The sequence below is a fragment of the Myotis lucifugus genome, unplaced genomic scaffold (assembly GCF_000147115.1).
Source record: "Myotis lucifugus unplaced genomic scaffold, Myoluc2.0 scaffold_74, whole genome shotgun sequence".
NCBI classification, from domain to species: Eukaryota; Metazoa; Chordata; class Mammalia; order Chiroptera; family Vespertilionidae; genus Myotis; species Myotis lucifugus.
Window position 1 is genome coordinate 686160 of NW_005871122.1, and position 18835 is coordinate 704994.

Consider the following 18835-nt stretch of genomic DNA (forward strand, 5'->3'; position numbering starts at 1 on the left):
AGCACAATACAGGTGAATGTGGCCTAAGGAGAGGAGCTTCTTTTCTCTTCTGAGTGCACTTCTACTGTAGAAATGGTCCCAGCACTTAATAGCTCTGGGAAGCATAACCATCTGTGACCACATGGGGAAGCCTCCTGCAGAATGAAGCTGATGACAGAGCAAGTAAACACGAGAGATGTAAAGAATCAGGATCTTTCACAACAAGTCTGAGTCACTGAATTAAACCAACTGAAACCTACTGAGCTTCTGGTAGTGATATGTGTGAGCCAGTAAATTCTCTTTAGTGTTTAAATGAAACAAGAAAGCAGTTTGAGTAGGGTTTTCTGTTATTTGCAACTTAGATGAATCCTGAAAAACCCACTGCACATATTACGAGGAAATGCCTTTTTAAAATTGAATTGCATTTGAAAAAGCTAATAGAGTGCTAAAAACAACATATTTGAATTTTAAATACTTTTTGCTGCTGCACTTAGTAGCTAAGTACTTACCATACTAAGAACTGCTATTTGGCTTCAGGTTGTTTTTGCAAGAAATGTGGCCAGCTGTGTAAGTCAGTTTATTATGTAATTATTAGGGGATGCTCCGGTATGCTATCATCGCTATTCCAGCGATAGAAGGCAATTAGTGTGGTGTTAATACTAGGTGAAGTAGAAAGACAATATTCAGCAAATAAAACATACTGTAAAACAAAGTATGTAATAGCGCACTGATTTTATTGATGGCAGAAGAAAAAATTCTTTCACTTGCATTTCTCCCCCTCAAATCTGCTTTTTCATTCTTGAAATAATAATATCCACCATGGCTGCATCTTATTCTGAAGGGAAATTAGAAGGTCTATCAAGAGGTTTTGACCAGGATGTTCCTGTCAATTGCTCCTTTCTTCACAAAGACTCTATTTAAAAAAAGAGAGGAAGAAAGTGAAATTGGACCCACAAATTGACTTTTCCATACTCAGGATACAATTCTGCTGAAACTTACCTGTAAATGTGAAGTGCTTGTAGAAATATCAATAGATTGCAAGTTATTAGTTATTTATAAACATAATTTATATGAAGTAATATGCAAGCCCCAAAGCAAAATCTTTTAAAATAATTTTTTCTTTTAAACTCTTAAAGTACATCTCTGTCACCATTAGCCCCTTTATTGCTAGCAAATTGATTTCAGGAATTTCCATTAACCAAATAGTTTTTAACAGGAAATGATTGAAAAAGAAGCAGCATGCCAATGAACCAGTTCTACCTCCATCCTACCCCTCTGAATACCTCCAAACTAGTTTAGTCCACACAGGGCATTTATTTGCGTCTGTCACCTCCCCTGCCTGCTCCACACCTTTATCAGGTACCACTCTAGTTCAAACACTTTGGGTGGTGACAACAGAAAGCTGAGAGAAGTGAAGAGATGAGCCGTGATTGTTCTGGGCCTATATGAGCTTCATGCATAAAAGCATGCTTGGGCAGAATTCCCATGGCTGCATACTAATAGCTCATAAGTCTCCTGAGTAAACAGTCTTCTGCTTAGAAAATAAAGAGCTCTGTACTATTATCCTCACATGATGCCCACCCTACTGGCATCACAGGGTTCTGTAATAGCTATCCTTAGAGTGATCACTTTCCTGGCCTTGATTTGAAAATTCTGCTGGACCAGATTGTCAAAACAATTTTTCACTTTTAAAAATAGATCTTTTACCAGCTAAAAATGGCGTTAATACCTTAGAAAATAAACAAAGTCATGCTATTTATTTAGCAGTCTATGCTTAGCTATAGGTTTCAAAGCTTGTGGTTAATATGTGAAAATGCAAAGATGATTCTTTCATCAAACAAATAAGAAATGAAGTTCAAAGTGAGTCAACAATTATAAAACTGCTTCACAAGCTGAACTTGAACCTCCATTGCACCTGGGGCCTCATGCTGAGGTGTCTTTCAAACCTTCCCACACAAGCCAGCCATTTCCCCCTTCACAGCAAGACAGAAACCCTAATCTTCTCCTCCACTAGACCACTGCATTTAGCTGCTTAGATGCTTTCCCTCCAGGTGCTGTAATCCATCCTACATCCAACAGCCATATTTCTTAAGTGTAATTTCGATCATATCACTCTTATTTGGAAGTTCATGATAGTGCTGAACACTTCAAACTCTTAAGATGTCTAAAGCCATAGTCTTCAGCCACCACCAATATATATATATACTAGAGGCCCAGTGCACAAAAATTTGTGCACTTGGGGGGGTTGCTCAGCCCGGCCTATGACCTCTTGCAGTCTGGGACCCCTCGGAGGATGTCCATCTGCTGGTTTAGGCCCACTCCCTGGGGGATCGGGCCCAAGCTGGCAGTCAGACATCCCTCTGGCAGCCTGGGAGCCCTCAGGGGATGTCCACTTGCCAGCGGGGAGCAGGCCTAAGCTGCAGCCGGACATCCTTAGTGCTGCTGAGGAGGCAGGAGAGGCTCCTGCCACCACCACTGTGCTGGCAGCCATCAGCCTGGCTTGTGGCTGAGCAGAGCTTCCCCTGTGGGAGCGCTGACCACCAGGGGGCAGCTCCTGTATTGAGCGTCTGCCACCTGGTGGTCAGTGTGTGTCATAGTGACCAGTCATTCCCAGTCTTTCTGCTGTTAGGGTCAGTTTGCATATTACCCTTTTATTATATAGGATAGAGGCCTGGTGCATGGGTGGGGGCCGGCTGGTTTGCCCTGAAGGGTGTTTCGGATCAGGGTGGGGGTCCCGCTGGGGTGCCTGGCCAGCCTGGGTGAGGGGCTGATGGGTGTTTGCAGGCTAGTCACACCCCCTTCAGGGTGGGGGTCCTCACTGGGGTGTCTGGCCAGCCTGGGTGAGGGGCTGATGGCTGTTTGCAGCTGGTCACACCCCCTTCAGGGTGGGGGACCCCACTAGGGTGCCTAGCCAGCTTGGGTGAGGGGCTGATGGCTGTTTGCAGGCTGGCCACACCCCCTTCAGGGTTGGGGTCCCCACTGGGGTGCCTGTCCAGCCTGGGTGAGGGGCTGATGGCTGTTTGCAGGCTGGTCAAGCCCCCCCCCCAGTGGGGACCCTCACCCCATGGAGGTTTGGCCAGCCTGGGTGAGGGGCTGATGGCTGTTTGCAGGCTGGCCACACCCCATTTAGGGTGGGGGGTCCCCAGTGGGGTGCCTGGCCAGTCTGGGTGAGGGGTTGAGGGCTGTTTTCAGGCTGGCCAAGGCCCCTGGCAACGGAAACTCCCAGCCTCTCCTTTTTTTCTTTTTTCTTTTTTTTATTCTGGGATTTATTTACCTTCTATAATTGAAACTTTGTAGCCTTGAGAGGAGCTCAGAGCTGGCCAGGGCGGGCAGGAGGGAAGCCTCCTGCTCGCTTCACCTCCGTGGCCACAGCCAGCTGAAAGCAGGTATCTGGGGTTTATTTACCTTCTATAATTGAAACTTTGTTGCTTTGAGTGGAGCTCAGAGCCTGCCGTGGCAAGCAGGAAGCTTGGCTTTCTCCATCATTGGGGCAACCAAGCCTCCTGCTTTCTCCAGCTCCGTGGCTGCCGGCTGCCATCTTGGTTGGGTTAATTTGCATATAGTCGCTCTGATTGGCTGGTGGGCATGGCTTAGGTGTAGCAGAAGTATGGTCAATTTGCATGTTTGTCTTTTATTAGTGTAGATATTTAACACCAACTGTATTGGTTTATATACTATGTAGCCACTGAAAGCTGCTTCCTGTGCACTATGCTTCTTCTCCTCTTTAAGCTTTCCTCGGCATTTAGAATCTCTTCAGAGGACTCTACCCTGCCAAGACAATGAAGCTTAAAATTGATTTCTAAACTCTACCCCTACTACTGAAGTCTAGTTCCTATAACCCCAATCATGTCAGAACTCATCAAATGCACATAGTTTGGGGTCAGTTTCATTGATTACAGACCTATACATAATTTCTCTATCCATATTTGCTCATATTTCTAACTTGTCTGCAACAACTATGAGAAGTCCAGGAACTAGAAGTTTGACATTTGGGGCCTTATCTCCCCTGAAGGATTTGACCTGACCTGCCACCACTTTTTCTCAGAGGTGGGTCTATGTCCCCAATGGCTCCATGAGACCCCCTTCTCCCACCTACCCCTGGCTCCCATGTATCTCCTGTTTTTGTTAGTTACTAATGTCCTTAATACCAAGCTCAAGTAGAATATTATCCCTCCCTACCCTTGAGGAAGAATATGTGTATGTGGGGATGCTAGTGGTAGTATAGGGACCTTTGGCCTTATACTAAAATCTTGTCTTAAACAATTCAAAAGACCTCAGAAAGCTAAGAGGGAAGTCTCAGTTTTCATTCACCTGAAAAGAAATGTAACTGTAAGTACACTAAACTTATTTTAAGTGTTTTACTAGGTTTTTATTTAAGCGGTTTATATCTATTTACTTAATGGCCTTGTATTAAGCACAAAGAAAAGTCAATGATAAAGGAAAAAGTTGCTAGCTGGCTTGCTCTGGTAAATCAGAAGCCATGCTTCCTCCCCAGGCAGATGACTACATAAGGAGCAAAGAGCTAGGAAATAAAGGTTTCTTCCCTTCGAGATGGCACAACTAATTTTGAACCAATGGAGGAGCTTTGGGGAAGCTGAAGAAGACGCAAGACTCTGGACCAGTGCTGTCCAACAGAAATAGAAAGTGAGACATGAGCCATTTTTAATTTTCTAGTAGCCACATAAAAAAAGTAAAAGTAAGTAAAATTAATTTTAATAACATATTTTACTTAACCCAATCTCTCTAAAATATCATTTCAATATGATCGATAAAAATCATTGAGATATTTTACTTTTTAAAACTCAGTCTTTACAATTTGGTATGCATTTTTCATGGATAGCACATCTCAGTTCAGGCTAGCTGCACTTCCAGTCCTAAACAGCCACAGCTGGTATGAAAAATGGAGTCACTTAGCAGGGGAAAGATACAATGTGGATAACAGCTGTAGCAGAATAAATAGCTAAAATGATGAATTGAGAACAATTTCTTTAAAATTCTCAATGGTCTTGTTATTGAGAAGAAAATACATGAGAAAAAAAGATACAGTTAAGTCCAAAATTCTCTTTAGGGTGAAATATAACAAAAACTGTAATGAGAAAACTCTTATTATTAAAGAAATATTCAAAGACCCTGGCATAAGCAAAAAATAGAAATATTACCAAACATGGCAAAAACACATTAATAAGGTCTTTGGTCATCACAATAAGATGCCTTAGATTAGTCCTATAATTTCCTGATTTTCTTGTCACATTTCTCTTCCTTCCTATTGAAGATATTCAGATAGCAACTCTCTTTCTAAAACTCTAAGATGAAAGTTTCTGGCTTGATGGCCTAGGACCCCCAAATTACATCTCAATAAGCATTCATGTTGTCTTCACCCAATTCCTTAAGATATACTATGAAACATTTCCTCTTTCTTTTTCCTCTCCTTCTCTCTCTCGCTCTCTCTCTCTTGACTTTAGAAGCAGTGTTTTTATTTTAAAGGAGGATTTCTCAATCTCAGCACTGTTGACATTTTGGGACAGGTCACTGCCCTGGGGGTGCTGCCCTGTGCATTTACTAAAGCAGCATCCCTGGCCTCTACCCACTAGATGCCAGTGGCAACCCCTCCTCTCCCACAGTTGTGATAACCAGACAGGTCTTCTGACAGTGGCATGTCCCCTGGGGGAGCAAGACCACCCACTATTGGGAACTCCTGCTGTGAAGTATTTAGATCAGTGATTTGCATGCCTGGGCCCCATCACCCCAACTTCTAATATAAATGGTCTGGGGGTGGGGCACAGGGTATTGTTTTTAGGAGATCCCAGGTTCTAAAGCATAACCAGGTTGAAAACCGCTAGTCAGATGATCTGGGTAGAGACTACTGGCTCCCTTTCATCTGTATGCCTCTTTTCTCCATGTCCTTTAAAATGATGTTTCTTGAACTCAACCTTTATTGAAATACTAGAGGCCCAGTGCACAAAACTCATACACTGGTAGGGTCCCTAGCGGTTGCTGGCTGGGGCCTTCCTTCCTTCCCCTGGCCGGCTCCACCCCCTGGTCGAACTCTCAGTCGAGGGGACAATTTGCACACTATGCTTTTATTATATAGGACTAGAGACCCGGTGCATGAAATTCGTGCATGGGGTGGGGGTGGGGGTCCCTCAGCCCCGCCTGCACCCTCTGCAATTAGGGACCTCTACACCTTTTTTTTATCTAGCTAGCCTCTTCACATTTAAAAAATTAACTAAAATACCACCTACTCTAGGAAATCCTCTTTGAACAAATCTCTTTACAATCTGTATTAAGTATTTTCATAGTATATCATTCTTTTTCTTTAACAGCAACTTAGAGTGGATGCAATGTGCTTCTCATTCTTGCATCTGAATTTTTTCTTCTTGCTCTTGTAATAGCAAAGCTTATCCAATTTACATTTGCCCTTCAAGGGTTTATATTTGGTTCAGTTTCTAGTTGGCTCCTGCTTTTTTTTTTTTTAAGCAATAAATTTGGGTTGTGATAGTAACCCTCACTTGTAATCAAGTCTGTAGGTCTCCCTATCTGAATATTTCTATAATACCTATCACTTTAGCATACCAGAGATTATGTTCATTTATAGAAAATAACAATAAATGTCACCTGATCATTTGATCTTCTAGTAATATTTTATAGCAAGATGTATTATTCTAGTAATTTAACTATTACAAAACTGAGGCGTGCAGAAATAAATCACATTGAGCAATAATAATGACTCAAATATCAAAGCATAGTACACTTAGGGCCTCCCTTGTCCTATGCCTCAGATATCATAGCATAAATACTCAAATGCCATCCACATGGAACTCAGTTTCCTTTAAAATAGGAAGGGATCCCATACTCATGAAGCAGCTACTTCCACACATATTTTTTTATTTAATTCACAGCACATACTCTTTGTACTAATTGTTGGAAAATCATCCTAGCAATTGCCTCTGTCCCTCTCTGTATTGTTGCCTTACATTCTGATGTCATTACTGCGCTTTTATCAGCCACTCACTCTAATAAGATTGTGAATTATTTAAGGGCAGAGATCATAACTTGAGCTTGTGTATTCCCTGTCATGGTGCCTAGATAAATACTCAAATGCCATCCAGTCCAAATGACTGTGATGAGAGAGGCCCACTGTTTCTGGAGACCTTTGATTTTTATGTAAGGGGCCTCACTTGTTCTGCACCTTTACAGAGGGGTGAGTAGTGGCTGAGGGAATTTGAGGAAACCCAGACAGAATTCTCCTCCTAAAAGATTTTGCTAAGCTGGCGCCCGGGACCACAGGGCATTTGTCCAATTAAAACCCAGACACACAGCAATAACAAAGGCACTGGTCTCCTACTGCTAATGCCTAGGGATCAAACCCCAGCCTGCAGGAGCTCACCCCCGCAGTCAGGACCAGGCCACTGGGTGGACCTGGGCTGGTGCTCCTAACTCTGGGGAGAGGGAGACTTCCCGTGGCTGCAGGCTAGAGGCTCCGGACTCCATGCCACCCACCTGAACAGGTTCATAGTGCAAGCTGGTCAGCGGAGCAGCGTCTTCGCCTGGGATCGCGGGGAGGCCTGGCCTGGCCTGTTCACCTCGTGATCAATCGCAGGGAAGCCTGGCTTGGCCTGTTCGCCCTGCCATCGATCGTGCGGGGAGGCCTGGCCTGGCTTGTTCGCCCCGCGATCTATTGCGGGGAGGCCTGGCCTGTTTTCCCCACGATCGATCGTGTGCCGGCCTGGCCTGTTCACCCCTGCCGCTGCTTGGTGCCGGCGCACATGGACCCGGGCCGCTGCTTGGTGCTGGCACATGCGCAAGCAGCCACAGGGCGGGAACATCCACTTGGTGCCTGCGCCGGGAGGCCCAGAGTGGCCGGGGGCGTTCTGGGACCCCGGCTGCTCAGGGCCTATGCACGGGTCTACAGGCTAGGAGCGGCCTGGGTCCCAAGGATGTTCCCGGGACCCAGGCCCCTCGGCGCCTGTGTATGCAAAGTAACCCACCATCTTTGTCGGGTTAATTTGCATACTCTCCTGATTGGCTGGTGAGCATAGTGGAGGGACAGTCAATTTACATGTTTCTCTTTTAGTATATAGGGTGGCCTTCCACACAGCAAACTGTAGCAAGAATGGCAAGTGGTCTAAATGGATCATGAGTGAAATATATCTTCTTTCTTAAAAAGAACTGAATTAATTTAAAAAATCTACTCAATTATTCCAGCTAGTACTTTGTTTTCTTTCACCTTCTTGCTTTCAAACTTATAGTCACTTCGCTGATTGTATCCCTCCATTAGGAGAGAGTAGGTACGGAGAAAAAGGGGATTAAGGATAGCATTCGTGAAGAAAGGACTGGTGGAAAAGTAATTTCTAACTACGGTTTAATCATACATACTTTATAATTGAAAGTTTTAAAACATGAGTTTTTTTCTAATACTACATTGTTATGAAATATTAATAATTAAACTTACTTATTCCACATGAATAACACCTTTTTAAATATGGAAACCACCTTACAACGTCAACCTTACCTTCTCATATTAGTTCCGAGCCTGGGGAGGTTGGTAAAACTGCTGGGTTGGCCGAGTGGACCTCCTAGGCTGGCCATCACCTCCTCTACGGAACTCAAGAGTTTGGTCATAGGTTCCTTCTTCCTCCTATTTGCAAAGAATAGTGATGTAACATGTTCAAAATAGCTCCAAGTCTCCTAACTTAAATGCATTTTATGGCCCCATTTTGACATACCCTCTTTAGCTGCCTATGATTCACATCTGTCAACTTTTATAACAGAGGGAGGCAAGGAGAAGAAAAAGCCTCTTTTGGTCCTAGGTAACAGAAGAATACAATGTATAGTAGTAACATTAGAATCAAATTTAATTCTAGAAAGGAAACCATTTCTACAAAATATTATGATTACCCCATCAAATGACACAATATGGTGAAAACAAAGAAAACCAAGCATTGTAATAGATATTTTCTTGAATATTTGGGCGTCTAAATATTTCTAGGTGTTTAGCATGGAGAGGGACTTTAGTAAGATATGGAAAAAGGGTTGAAAAGCCACAGGACGTTCACCAACTGTCTGTCCTCATCTGACAAAATCACCATCGCTAAAAGACTTTACATCCAGAGACAGGAAAAAATAATGGATTGGAATGAGAGAAATACAATTTACATATAAAGAAAGCTTCATGCAAGACATAGCAATCACCACAGTAAGACATAAACTATTTTCTTCTCATTTTCTTTCTTGCTGAGGGGGTAGATCAGCCAGCTTAAGGAATAGCACGGGAAATTAGGGTAAGCAGAAAGAATATAGTTAATCATAATATTTGAAAAGCACTTAGAAGCAACAGAAATGTAGCTGAAAGCCACACTGGTTTCTTACTGAGTGCTGCCACCCTGTTGTGTCAGTGTTTTTAAATTAATGGAGCTATGAAGTATGTTTCCTTTTAGAGACAAGAAAACACTGGCGCTCCTTTTTGTTTATGGAAAAAAAGCGACATCTATTTCAAAAGTAGGGTTTCCATTCCAACTGCATTACAGAGCACAATAATTTGCATGATTTTGGAAAATCATGCACGATTTCTTTCTCCTCCTCACTATATCTCTAAATCTCCCAAATGATTGTTTCCTTTGACCCTATTAATAACAGAGGAAGTTATAGGAAAGACTGAGTTCTACTCTTGACATTTTACCCATTCAGCTACTATAGTCTTACTTGATGGGAGCAGAAAGATGCTAAGAAAATTTGATTAAATCCTAGTATTTGGCATGAACTCATTAGGCTTCCTCCACTGCATTCTTAAGAAAGAGCCACTATTTCCATTTTATATTAAGGACAATAAAGCCTAGGTAAACTTTAGGACTTTGCCCTAACATTTCAAAGGCAAACCTCAGCTTTTATTCAAAGATTGCTGCTAAATCTAAGTCTCAGTTTGCATGTAAAAGAGATAAACCAACAGCCAAAAATTAATGATCATCCTGAAAGGGAATTTATCACTTAAATAAGGAAATAGAGAAATCTGACAAAATACATGGTGTCCCCCCATAAATGCGTACACAGTTTAATAACTGATAGCTCAATTATGAAAATGAAATGTATTTTAATAAACACTGCCTTTATAATTATTCAAAGTATGTGTATATATTTTTGGGGACACTCTATATTTGGCATAACTCAATAACTATATTTTAGAGACAAGCTCCAGATTAGTTCTTTCTCTATGCCCCTTTCATTAACAATCAATCTCAAAATGGTTAGAAGCATCCATATTATGTCTATAATTTAGTAAAGCAATTAAAATGCAGGAAGAAAAATTAAAAGTGTTCAGGAAAGAAGAGAATTAGTTTTTATTATTCTGGTCACTGTTCTGAATGATAATTATCAAATATAGCTAAATTTGAAAAGGAGCTATTTAATTTTATGAAATATAACATTTGAAGCTTTGCATATAAACTGAGAACAAAAATATATTTGCTAATGTAAGAGATGAAGTAATTATTTCAGGAATTAGAATGGAATGTTTCTCTACACCCAGCTGCAGAATTGGCCAAAGAACATACACATCTACATTTTATCAATAAAATACAGTTAAAGGCAGGACATTACATTTGAAAGATGTATAAGAAAGATGACACTGCTCTTTCAAAAGCTGTCTCTACTGTGTTTAAAAGATTCACAGATTAAACTAGCCAGAGCCAATTAAATGTTTTTATAGAGATGACGGACCATAAGATTTCCTTCACACTATTTGATGTTTTCACTATCTTTCTATACAAAATGGAAGCAAAAATGATACTGACAGCTTGGTTTTCAGTTATTGTCAAAGGCACAATCTTGCTTTTTAAACTTCCAAATATTCCTCTTGCAGAGTAGTTGATAGCAAGCCTGGTTACCCACAAAAACCACCTCCTGTAGTCTCGAGCTAATAAGTTTTAGTATCGAATGAGTACCTCTTTCCATTTATATGACACAGCTCAATTTAATACATCAGTTTATCTGGAGTCGTCTTTGAATGAAATTTAAACCTTGTTCTAGTTTTTCTTCTTCCTTTAGGTTTCACTACTCTGTAACAGATTTAAAACTCAAAGGAATTTAAATTTCCTAGTTCATGAACATATTGTAAATTTTAACATTATGTTTGAGTTGACACAGTCCTGGGATGCCATCTAGTCTGTCCCCTAGATTTGAGAGATGAGGAATCTCTAAACTCAGAGAGGTGAGTGATTTCCCCAAGTCACAGAGCTCATCAGAGGAAAAGTCCAGACTACAGCCACTTTGTTTCTGACTCTCAGGCAGGGTTCTTTAAAAACTTGTGATAAATTTCATAAAATGGAAGTGACTAATGTCATCTTCATTCTAAGCTTTTGAGATTTAGAACCATTTTATTGAACTCAAAGTTTTGCTCTCCTGAGCCATACTATCAGGTAAAAACTGGTTTTAAAATACTAAATAACTGAAGTTCAAAATGTGCCCTCTCTTTGTGCCAATATTTACTAGTTTATTGTTCCTTTTAGTGAAAAGATACAGAATGCAATAATTATACAAAATGCAAGCATGAATGAAGTGCTATTTTTAAAAAAATCACCAATGCAAATGGAGACGTACAACTTTATGTATAAAACATGTTTGGCAGGACACAACCACATCTTTCCTGCTTATCATCTTCGGTCTTTCATTAGTGCATACTGTCTCTGGAGTAAGAACACAGGCAGATACACATTCCTCATTAATAAATGAGCTGTGTTAGAAAAGCTTACTGTAAGTCAGTCAGTTGGCCCCTAGACATACTTCAGTGGGAGGTGCAGAACACATTTAGAGGTCAAGTTCTCTATTCTACAAGTAAGGTCAAGTGTAGATGTGTGTACAAATCAGTACCCTAAGGAGGGTGTTAGATCAGTGGTTCTTAATTGGGAGTGACTTTGTACTCCAAGGGGCACTAGGCAATGCTGAAGCGTTTGGGGTGGTGACATCTGTGGGGTGCTATTGGCAACGACTAGTGGGACTGGAGACATTTTTGGTTTTTACAAACTGAAGGGGTAGGGTTGGGGAAGTTGTTACTACATCCAATGGTTAGAGGCCAAGGATGCTGCTGCTAAACATCCTGACACCCTCACAACAAAGAACTATCCAGTCCTAACGCCAATAGTGTCCAGGCTGAGAAACCCTGGGCTAGGCAAATGAAGGACGGGAAGACTTCCTACTCCTAAGTCCCAGGGCAGCCTGGAAAAGAATTCTGAAACTCAGGAAGTTTGGGCTGGCCACCCTTTCCCTTTCTCCCCTTGGACATTTCTTTTTTTTGCTTCTGCCACTGAGGCCTAAATGTTGACCCCTCTATGGAACTTTTGTGCGGGGTTTGCTGACAATACGGCTCTCCTCTGCCCCATTTGCATGTTCATAGTTACTTAACTTACTGAATAGCCTCATCTTCAATTACCATTTCTTCAGCATTTCCCCACAGCCATAACCTCATGGGGAGACAAGGAGAGATTATTTGGTTGGTGGAAGTGGACAGTGGAGATGGTAATTCTCTTCATAAAAAACAACAACTGTAGAAAAACTGCTTTATGCTGTCACCTGTCCTTGAATAGCTATTTTGTGTGTAATTTAATCAAGTTTCTCCGAGTCAGTTCCTTCTCACATATTTTATATAGTAGTCACAAAAACAAGCCAGCATATAAAATGTGTACCAGATACCCTCCACAAGAGTCCTTAAACTTTAGGATATTTAGAACAATGAAATACTAATGAGTACATATCTCTTTTAGTGTTTCATATATAAACCACCTGCTCTATGAATTTCCAGGCCACCCTTTGCCTGCCTGGTTAGCTTGTGTAGTCAATTTATAGAAAATACGAACTAATTTTAATATAAAACCTAAGCAAACAATCATTTGAAAGACAAACCTGCTTTTCCAAAATGTCAAGCAATAAAGGCACAACTATGGGGACAGTAAAAAGATCAGTGGTTGCCAAGGGTTAGGGAGGAACAAAGGGATGAAAGGCAGAGCACCAAGGATTCTTACGGCAGTGAAACTATTTTGTAGGATACCGTTATGTCATTATACTTTTTCCAAACCCATAGAATGTACAGCACCAAGAATGAACCCTAAAGTAATGTGTGGACTCTGGGCAATCACTATTGTGTCAATGTACGTTCATCAATGGTAACAAATGTACCACTTTAGTGAGGGATGTTGATAATGAGGAAGGCGATGCATGTGTAAGGGCAGGGGGTATACTGAAGATCTCTGTACCTTCCTCTCAGTTTTGCTGTGAACCTAAAAGCGTTTTAAAAAATAAAGTCTTGTCTGGGCGAGCGTGGTTCAATGGTTGAGTGTTGACCTATGAACTACGAAGTCACGGTTCGATTTCCGATTGCTCAGGGCACATTCCTGGGTTTCGGGCTCGGTCCCCAGCTGGGGGTGTGTAGCAGGCAGCCGATCAATGATTGTCTCTCATCATTGATAGAAATGTCTCACAGTTTCTATCTCTCTCTCCCTTCCTCTCTGAAATCATAAAAAAAATAAAAAATAAAGTGGGATACTTTGTGCCTTATATAGTGCTGATGATATGGTAGATCCTTAATATGAGATGATATATTTGTGGACCTGCCCCTTATTAAAATGACACATATTAATCCATTCAGATTCTTCCTGTGGTTATCAGTAATATCATAATCAGAGTATGAGAATTACATTTCTTTCATCCTTGGAATGTCATTAATTAATGTGTGAAAACAGCTTTGAAGATTACTGAGCTTTCTGAACTGGCTCTAGGTTGTGTTTAATTTTGATCATACCTTGGATACTAGTAACATTTCTTCTTGGTCCCCACTGAAAAACTTGAACCTTTGATTTTATTTGTCAGTCCAAATAATGAAATAAAGTATCTCTGTCCCATTTAAAAACAACAACAACAACAAAATGTAATGGACTCTAAACATGGAACTTAAAATATTTTTAAATGATCTATTTTAATTCAATTATACTAATGTTCTATTAAAGTAACTGAAAATTGAAAGTAAGGATGAATCTGTCTTTATTTTCTGTGAAGATAATGGATAACAACTGTGCCCATAGGAGTCATGCATCAACACTGAACCTTAACTTACCAATTATCCTTGTTTAAACAATATATTCTAGTTCAATATTTATAACTCTATCACAAAATAATTTGGGCTGTGGATGCCTGGAACCACAGAGTATAAAAGAGAAAGTTTCTGTAAATCACAGTTAGTCCAAATAACTAAGATGCGATTATTTGCTCAAATAATTAGCACCATCACCTGAGCTAGAACAAAGGTCTTTTGATTCACAGTCCTGTCTGCCCTTCACTATGCTTCAAGTAATAAGGGTGAGAAACCATGAATTTCTGAATTGGAAGGAGAATTGGAGAGAACCTAATTGAGCAAATGTAAACTTAAAAAGGTATTATCCATTTTGGGGGTTAAATGTGGTAGGTACTCTTCTTTAAAATGAAATTTTGTATACAGAATTCTAATATAAAATAGATGGGCTCAACCCTAACCGGTTTGGCTCAGTGGATAGAGCGTCGGCCTGCAGACTCAAGGGTCCCAGGTTCGATTCTGGTCAAGGGCATGTACCTTGGTTGCAGGCACATCCCCAGTAGGGGGTGTGCAGGAGGCAGCTGATCTATGTTTCTCTTTCATCAATGTTTCTAACTCTCTATCCCTCTCTCTTCCTCTCTGTAAAAAAATCAATAAAATATATTAAAAAAATAAATAAATAAATAAATAAAATAGATGGGCTCAGGTTAAAGTGTTTTTACATATGTGTTTTTACATATATATGTGAGCAGTATCACTGCCTGTTTTAGTTAAAGGTTAAAAGTCTGAGTAAAATATCATTTTAGAATAAAATATAAGGAAGAATTATAGCTTCCCTTTCCCTCAAAGCAGCTCTAAGAATATCTCCATAATATGTATCATGCCCAGTAATATTTTATTTAAATCAAATATTTATGGCAGAAAAGAAATAAAAAACAAAACCAATTCAAGAAAAAAAAATCTGATTCAAAATCTAATTACTAAACAATTGCTCCAAAATGCCTGGCTGAGGTAACAATGTTTGCATTCCCGTATCATGCAAAATTCCAAGAGAACTGTGGGAAATTTCACTGTGGTTCTGATCATCTCTTTTTAGAAAAGAATAGGTTTTCTAAAATTATATAAGAATGGAAATTGTTGATGATTCTATAAGATATTAGAAGATCATCTGAATTCCTAGCTCAAGGGTTTTATTCTATGATCTGCCAACTAAAGCACAACCTGAATAAGACAGCTAAACTTCAACATGAAAGAAAACTGGATGTTTAAATGACAGTAAAAGCAAATACAGAATTATTAACCAGTGTCCTTCCTCTAACATCATTGAGGTCTACCCTTTAATACAAACAAACCAGCTATTTTTGGCAGCTTAGGTGCTCAAGAAAATTCTACTAAATATCAAAAGGCTGCATCCATATTTTAACTAAGAGAATATAGTATAAAAAAAAGAGACTAGCAAACATGTCACCCTCATCAAATTACAAACAATAAAAATATACTCATCCATTCAAAAACACATCCAAGTTTATTTACAACTTGGAACAGAAAAAAAGGAAATGATTATTTTATTGTGTCCCTGCTATTTTGCATTTTATCTCATTTAATCCTTGCAACAAAACTGATTTACTTAATCTCACCATTCTATAGATGAAGCAACTCAGGCTCACAGTAACACTCCCAAAGTTCTGTGAGTGGCCAAGCCCCAGTGACACCCCTGGGCTGCCTGCTCTGAAGTTCTTTCCATTTCATCGTGCGTAGTGTATTAACATTTCTTGCTTCAGACAGTTTTAATTTTTTCTAATAGCTAGCTTAAGATCAATTTTAAATAAATGGATGGTTCCTGCCCTGAGGCTAGTATAAACTTCATTTAATGGTCATCCTCTTTGTTGAAATACCACAGTGAAGTCCAAAGGATGAATATATGACTTGTAAAATGTGTAACTCTCACTGCCAATTTTAACTAAAGGTTAAATAGATTTCAAAAGCTTGTTTAGAAGTCAGATTAGGGAGAATATTCCTGTTTGTAAAGATCCCACTCTACTCAAAGATTTCCTTGAGAGATACTTGAGCATGGGATTGGCATTTAATTCCTCAATCATGCCCTAACTGATTTGGTTCAGTGGATAGAGCGTCGGCCTGTGGCCTGTAGCGTTCTGGGTTCGATTCCGTTCAAGAGAACATGCCTGGGTTGCGGGCACTATCCCTAGTAAGGGGCATGCAGGAGGCAGCCAATCAATGATTCTCTCTTATCATTGATGTTTTCTATCTTTCCCTCTCCGTTTCCCTCTTAAGTCAATAAAAACATATTAAAAAAAAAATAAATCCTCAGTCTCTAAGTCAGATCTTAGATCCACCACTTCTTCCATGTTACTTAACTTCTCTCTGTCTGCTTTTTCATAGGTTTACAAGGAAAATTATATGAAACTAGAGGCTTGGTGCATGGGTTCGTGCACCAGTGGGGTCCCTCGGCCTGGCCTGCGGGGATCAGGCTGAAACTGGCTCTCCGACAGCTCCCGAGGGGTCCTGGATTGCGAGAGGGGTACTCGGGTGACGCACCCAGGAATCAGGCTCCTTCCTCTCTGGTTCTGGGTGTGTTACCCGAGAACTGCAGTTGCCAACTCACCTCAGCTCGGCAGCTCCTGTGTTGAGCATCTGCCCCCTGGTGGTCAGTGTGCGTCATAGCTACTGGTCAGACAGTCAGATGGTTGCTTAGGCATATATATATTTATAAAGAGTTTAGCAAATAAGTCATCTATGTTGCCCATTATTCTGAATTAAGTAACTCTTTAAAAATAAAACATACATGCCCACTTCAATTAAACTATCTAGACTCACAGATTTTGCTAAAAATCAGGAAGTGTGTTATGAGAATATCCCTCAAACCACTTTGGGCAGATAAGGAAAGTGGAAAGGCCATTGAAGAAATTGAAAGAGCCAATGCAAGAAGAAAGATTCTTGCTACTTGTTTTCTTTTTCTTTTTTCAGAAATTAAAAAAAACTCTCTCTACACAAACACTAATCATTTCATATTATAAATAATTCTATTGTTACCATTGATTTTGTTTCTTTTGGGAGGTAGTCTTCTTCTTTTTTATTAAAAAGGAAAAGGGCAAACAGAACAGAAAGAGGGAGGAAATTAGCAAAGAAGTATTACTGAAAACAATCAATCAAAAAGTATAGATCCTATTTGCATAAAATCTGAATATTTTAAGAGAAAGGTAAAAATATATTAACATGATTAACCTGTTTGAAAAATCCTGCCTTTAGACCACCCTTAAAATTTTAGTAAATGCAGTGAAGAGAAACCAGTTAGAAACACTATATGAAAAGTGAAGGTGTAGCAATGATGATCAATAATGAAAAATGCCTATCTATGCCTGTTGATGTTTTCAGGTCAATGTCTACACCTTATCTTTGCAAAAGAAACTGCTTTTTCCACTATGCTAATTGGAAAAATATGTTTTAGAATATTTTATGGTTAAGACATATAAGCAGTAATCAAAATTGGTTAATCATTTCACTTTCATAAGTTTTAACATTCTTACATCTTAAATTGGTAGATTAATATAAGATGGTTTAACTAATTCTTTCTCTGAAAGTAATAATTACTATATCATAATGCCAGTAATGATATAGCAATCTTTATTCTAAAACAGTCAGCCCAATGTATTTTATATAACTGACCACCTGAGGCAAATAGTTATGGTATGCTATAGTGAACTGAAATACAGATGTAAGAAAAAAATTAGAACAAATCTCCATGTCAAATTGATAAAACACAGGACAGATCTTTGCCATTAAAAAGTACTGAGGGTTGGAGTGGGGAGGGGAGACATGACATGCTTTATATAATTACTAGTGGCCCGGTGCACGAAATTCGTGCACTCGGGATGGGGGGAGGGTTCCCCATCCTGGCCTGTGCCCTGTGCGGTAGCCCCACAATCCATTGCCCTAAAGAGGTAGGCCCCGCCCACCCATCCGCGGCTCCTCGATGGATTGCCCCCAAAGAGGTAGGCCAGGCCGTGGCAGAGGCCTGCAGACTCCCATTGCAGGCGCACAGAGGCCCCTGCTGCGGCTCCACTCCCATCCCCAACACAGCAAGTCCCCACCTGCCTGCACCTGCTGCACATGCAGCCTGCTGATTGGTCGTTACTGTGATGGTGTCCTGACCAATTTGCATATTACTCTATTTCTAGTATAGACTAGAGGCCCGGTGCATGAAAATTCATGCCCTGGGGGGGGGGGGGGGTCCCACAGCCCGGCCTGCACCCTCTCACAATTCGGGACCCTTGGGTAGGGTCCCTAGATCTGGCCTGAGATCAGGCCTATCGGGGCTTTCCTTCGCAAGCAGTTGGCCCCACCCCGGCCGCTTCCATTGCTTCCTTTTGCAGCGCTGCCCCCCCCCCCCCCCGAGTCCCCTGCCACCGGGGGCTTCACTCTGCAGGCGACAGGCATGGGGTGCAATGGCTTGGCTGGCCTGGGCCTCCCTCTGCGGGGCGATCGCTGGCCAGCGGCATACCTGTAACAAAGTTGCCACTGGTGGCCTGGGCATCCCTCTTTCTTTGCTGGGGGGAGGGGCCAGCCCTGCGAGGGGCCATCTGCCTACCTGATTGCCCGCCCCTAACCGCTGGCCTGCCTACCTGATCACCCCTAATCACTTGCCTGCCTACCTGATCGCCGCTAACCACTTGCTTGGGGGCGGGGCCATCCCGGCGAGGGGCCATGGTGGTTCTGGTGTCTGGTTGTTCTGGTCGTTATGCTTCTGGTGGTTGCCCTTTTAATATATAGGACAAGAAAAAAAAT

At 41.0% G+C, this 18835-nt stretch overlaps 1 protein-coding gene across 2 annotated transcripts in view; it reads right to left on the bottom strand.

Moving 5' to 3' along the window:
- Nucleotides 1–694: 694 nt before the first annotated feature.
- The window catches only part of TDRD3 (tudor domain containing 3), a 115902-nt gene continuing 97761 nt past the window's right edge, over nucleotides 695–18835 (bottom strand). For both annotated transcript variants that reach the window (XM_023755346.1, XM_023755348.1), the window contains exons 12-13: nucleotides 8492–8617; nucleotides 695–892 (exon numbers count right to left, since the gene is read on the bottom strand). In XM_023755346.1, the coding sequence (XP_023611114.1) occupies nucleotides 8501–8617 (117 nt within the window). In that variant the 3' untranslated portion in view covers nucleotides 695–892; nucleotides 8492–8500. The remainder of the gene's footprint in view (nucleotides 893–8491; nucleotides 8618–18835) is intronic.